Below are 4,646 nucleotides of genomic sequence, written 5' to 3' on the forward strand. Positions count from 1 at the left end.
CCCCTGGGGGGGGTCAGAGGGGTCCCTGTGGGGTCAGAGAGGCCCCTGTGGGGGGTCAGAGGGGTCCCTGTGGGGTCAGAGAGGCCCCTGGGGGGGTCTGAGGGGTCATTGTGGGGTCAGAGGGTCCCTGGTGGGGTCTGAGGAGTCCCTGGGGGAGTCAGAGGGGACTCTGGGGGGGTCAGGCACAGGGGGTCCCAGCTGGGTGCCGGTGCCTCATTAAACCGGCGGGGGGGAGGTGTTTGGGGGGCTCTCTGGGGCCCGAGGGGGCTCTCCCAGCTCCAGCGGCTCCGCAGGCCTGTGCCAGGGGGTTCCTGCTGCGGCGGCGGCTCCGGCGGGCGCGGGAGGATTTCGAGGCGGCCGTGCTGGAGATCGACGGGGACCTGCGGGAGCTGCGCTGGGCGGGGCAGTTCCTGCTGCGGCCGAGCTTCGGCCCCGACCCCCGCGGGCCCGCCCAGGTGGGGTCCTGCCCGGGGGGATGATGGTCCTGCGGGGTGTGCCCGGGGCTCTGCGACCCTGCCAGGAAAAGCCACTCAGTTGGCAGTGGCAGTGGCAGCTCTGCCCGGTGATCCTGGGCTGGCTTTGTGTCCCTGGGGGCACAACGAGGGTGCCCCGGCCCTGGGGCAGTGCCCGACCTGCACTGGGGGGTCCTCTGGGCTCCCCCCTGCCCTGCTCCCCCCTCCTCTGGCCCTTCAGAAAGTTTGGGATGGCTCAAACCAGACCAGAGTACATCATGTCAGGGCAGGAGCTCTGCCAGCAGCAGCAGGGCCATGTCTCAGATCTCTGTGTTTTCTTTTACATGTTTTCTTTCATAAATATTTATATTTTCTTTTATATATTTTTCTATTTTCTTTTTATATATTTTTATATTTTTATATATTTCTATATTTTCCTTTATATATTTTTCTATTTCCTTTTATAATTTTTTATATTTTCTTTTACATATTTTTATATTTTATAACATTTTCTATTTTCTACTTTCTTTTCTATTTATTTCCTTCCTATTTATTTCCTTTCTGTTTTTCTTTATATTTTCCTTATATTTATTTTTCTCGTACTTATTTTCCTCATATTTATCCCTTCCTATTTATCCCTTCCTATTTATCCCTTCCTATTTATCCCTTCCTATTTATCCCTTCCTATTTATCCCTTCCTATTTATCCCTTCCTATTTGTTTCCTTCATATTTTTCTTCGTATTTTCCTTATATTTATTTTTCTTGTACTTATTTTCCATATATTTTCTTTACGTTCTCCTCATATTTTTTTTTCCTTCTTTCCCCTTTTCCCTCCCCTATATCATATCTCCTCCCCCCCTTCCCCATTTCCATCCCTCCCCTCTGGCAGCCCACGCCAGGGCAGCCCTTGGAGCCCCAGGAGACCAGCACCAAAAACCCTCTGGAGGAGCCTGAACCCCCTGAACCAGATGGGACCCCCCCAGCCCCCCTGCAGGGCAGGACAGCCCCGACCCCCACGGGCCCAGAGAACACCCTGAGCCCCCCAAATGTGGGGGTTGAGGGTGACAAAGGCACGGAAAAGGAGAGCGAGGAGTGGGACAACGACAGCGGCGAGACCTCGGTGTGGGACAGCTCTGACCTGGGCACAGAGACCCTCGGAGCCCACCCGGGTGAGGGGGCACAGGGGGGGCCCACAGGGGAGCCACAGCCTTGAGAGTGCCTTGGAGAGGCTGGAAGGAGCTCCCACAGGCCGGATCTCTGTCCTCACCCTGGGCTGTTGTTCCGTTTCTTTGCAGAAATCCCTCTGGGGGACCTTCCCCAGACCCGCTCCGGGCTCCAGGCCTACAGGACCCACCTGCTCATGGAGCTCATGTGGCTGCAACAGGCCATTGCCAGCAGGAAAAACGTGAGGGCCTGGGCCTGCCTCTTCCCAAACAGCAGGGGCAGCCCCCCCCAAAAGTGGGGCTGGCTGGGGACAATCCCATTATCCAGGGATTGGGCTGGGTGGGGACAATCCCATTATCCAGGGATTGGGCTGGGTGGGGACAGGGGTTTTGCTGTTTGATCTGCCCCTGGGTCTCTGAGATTTAATCATCAGTGTTTGGTTTTCTTCCTCTTCCAGTTCTTGATGCTGAAGCGGAAGCTGGGGATTCCTGAGTCCTTGGAAGGCATTCCCAACCCCCTGGATTGGTGTGGGGAGGCCGTGGAGCTGCAGCACCACGGGTGACCTCAGGGGAGCTCCAGCTCCGTGGGTTGATGGTTTTAACTTCAGCAGAATGTGGCAAGAAAGCCTCTTAGTTCTTGTAGGTGTGAATGTTTGGTCAGAGCAGGATTAAACACTGTGGAGCCAGGGAGGTTGTGGTGTGTGCTGGAGGAATTCCCAGTGAGGATCCTTCCACAAGGACCCCATTCCTGTTGGCTGAGCTGGGTGATCCAGGGGGGGGAAATGGAGGATGGGAAGATTTTTCACTTACAGAAGGTGCTTTTGGACTGAAATGCCTGAAGGCAGCAGGTGCTGGGACCTGCAGGAACAGCCTGTTCCCCTCTGAACTGTGTGGGAATCTGAGCTGTGTGTTTGGGAGGGCTCTGCACTTCACACCTCTGCAATATCCAGGATCTCCAAGTGCCCGCCGTGGATTTTGGGAACACTGGACCAGTGCCTCAGGGAGGTTGGGAAGTGCTCTATCTGTTCCTGTAGCTCAGGAACATTCCAAGTCCCTGGAAAAGGGACTTTCCATGTGGTGCTGTGGTTCCCCCCCGTGATTCCTCCTCTGCATTCCTGCTGCCTGAACAGCCTCTGTTGCCAGGTGGCAGATGGATCCCTCTGTTCCAGAATAGATCCCCACTTGTTTGTGAATAAAAAGCTTTCCTAATGCTCCTCTTTGGATCTGTTCCTGTCTGGCTTCCTGCCTTCTCCTGGGCAGAGCCAAGTCCTGTTTTGGCCCATGGAATCCATTTGGGACAAAGTGCCCACTGGGATGTGGGTGCTCATCTGATCCAGGACAGGATCCTTTGCACTTCTCCTGAGGGGAACAAGTGATGTCAGGGGGGTGACAGCCCCTGGGCAGCGCTGCTGTGGGTGGGACAGGAAGATCCTGATCCATAAATCCCAGTCAGAACCTGGTAGCTCCAATATTGGGCCCCTGTAGTGGTGGCTGAGGATTGAAGAGCCTTGTGGTTCCTGGTTCTCAGGCAGAAAATGCTCTGCAGGCGTTTGGTGTGGCCTCCCACGGCTCCCTCCTGCTGGGTTTGCATCCATGGAGATGCTCTGTCACACCAGGCTGGGCTGGGAAGGGGCGGGACAGCAGAGCCCAGAGCGGCTGGTCAGAAGGGTTTGGGATCTGGGGGGCTGCCTGGGGAGGTTTAAGCTCAGTGGGAGGCTGGTCAGAAGGGTTTGGGCTCAGCAGGAGGCTGGTTGGAAGGCTTTGGGCTGGTTGGGAGGGTTTGCTTTGGGCTTTGCAGGAGGCTGGTTGGAAGGGTTTGGACTCTGGGGAGATGGCTGGAAGGATTTAGGCTGGTCAGAAAGGTCTGGGCTCAGTGGAAGGCTTGTTGGAAGGGTTTGGACTCTGGGGGGGTGTGATTTGGAAGGGTTTGGGCTCAGCAGGAGGCTTGTGCACTCGCCACATCCCCTGTGACCAGTGTGTCCCACTGGGATGAGCCCCCAAGGCCCAGCCAGGACCGTGCTGATCTATCGCAACGGGGACCGTTTCTTCCCGGGGAGGAGATTCCTGGTGACCCCCCGGCGCTTCCCGACCTTCGAGGCCTTTCTGGACGAGGTGACCAAGGCCCTCCACACCCCCCTGGCCGTGAGGAACCTCTACACCCCCCAGCATGGCCACGGTGTCGCGGGGCTGGGGGACCTGCGGGACGGGGGCCAGTACGTGGCAGCGGGGTCAGAGAGGCTCCAAAAGCTGGAGTGAGTAGAGGGAGCTTTGGGAGCAGCTTTAGGCAGCCATGGCTGGGGTGGGGTGGGGAAACACCCTTGTCTTGTTCCCACAGCTACTTAAATCAGGGAAGGAAGGAGCCCCATGGGATGAAGAAGAGTCTGCAGGTGGGTCACTGAGGGGCAGGGGGGTGAAAAACAGCAGCTGATGGGACTGAAGTTGGGATTTAGGGCTGTGGGGATCAAAGTGCCCCAGGGATCAGCAGGACACGGGGGCTGCTGCTGATCCCTTCATCCCCCTAAACGGTGCAGGGAAGAGTCTGAGCTCAGGGATTCCCTGGCAAACCTGGAACACACTCCCTGTGCGTGGAGCCTCTGCAGCCTCCCTGTTGCTGACAACAAACCCCACATGGCAGCAGCAAGGCTGGGCAGGACGGGCTGTGTCCCAGGACAGGCTGTGTCCCACCATGGGCTGTGTCCCAGGGGGGTGTCCCAGGGCAGGCAGATCCTGATGGAGAAACAGGAGCAGCCTGGGAGGCTCTGCAGGGCTGTCCCTGTGCAATGAACTCTGTCCCCAGTCCCGCGCTGCAGATCCCTGGAAATCCAACACCTTCGTCCAACGGCAGCAGCTCTCCCGCCTGCCCTGCACCATACAGTAAGTGATTCCATATTTTCCCCTTGGAGGGTCCCTGGGAATGTTTTCAGAGGGAGTTTCTCTGTGAAATCCCGGGAATGCTGCCCCGCAGGGATGATTCCCAGTTTCCACCAGGAGTATTTGCTGTAAATCCGGTCTGGGCACTGGTGTCTGGCT

At 57.0% G+C, this 4,646-nt stretch overlaps 2 protein-coding genes across 7 annotated transcripts in view; both read left to right on the forward strand.

Annotated features, from left to right (window-relative positions):
* LOC108503850 (IQ domain-containing protein C-like) overlaps positions 1-2,833 on the forward strand; it is a 6,468-nt gene extending 3,635 nt beyond the window's left edge. The window contains exons 4-7 of the mRNA XM_017828245.1: positions 183-455; positions 1,343-1,622; positions 1,749-1,858; positions 2,075-2,833. Of these exons, the coding sequence (XP_017683734.1) occupies positions 183-455; positions 1,343-1,622; positions 1,749-1,858; positions 2,075-2,179 (768 nt within the window). The 3' untranslated portion in view covers positions 2,180-2,833. The remainder of the gene's footprint in view (positions 1-182; positions 456-1,342; positions 1,623-1,748; positions 1,859-2,074) is intronic.
* Positions 2,834-3,060: 227 nt separating this feature from the next.
* The window catches only part of DCDC2B (doublecortin domain containing 2B), a 3,891-nt gene continuing 2,305 nt past the window's right edge, over positions 3,061-4,646 (forward strand). For 4 of the 6 annotated variants that reach the window (XR_001876933.1, XM_017828373.1, XM_017828375.1 and 1 more), the window contains exons 1-3: positions 3,061-3,162; positions 3,592-3,868; positions 4,414-4,490. Coding sequence is in view for 5 of the 6 variants with exons in the window: in XM_017828373.1 (XP_017683862.1) it covers positions 3,152-3,162; positions 3,592-3,868; positions 4,414-4,490 (365 nt within the window). In the remaining variant the exon portion in view is untranslated. Of the gene's footprint in view, positions 3,869-3,951; positions 4,004-4,413; positions 4,491-4,646 lie in introns of all 6 variants that reach the window. The other 2 variants (XM_017828378.1, XM_017828376.1) reach the window with 2 other exon arrangements.

The sequence above is a fragment of the Lepidothrix coronata genome, unplaced genomic scaffold (genome assembly GCF_001604755.1).
Source record: "Lepidothrix coronata isolate B3197 unplaced genomic scaffold, Lepidothrix_coronata-1.0 Scaffold147, whole genome shotgun sequence".
Classification (NCBI taxonomy): domain Eukaryota; kingdom Metazoa; phylum Chordata; class Aves; order Passeriformes; family Pipridae; genus Lepidothrix; species Lepidothrix coronata.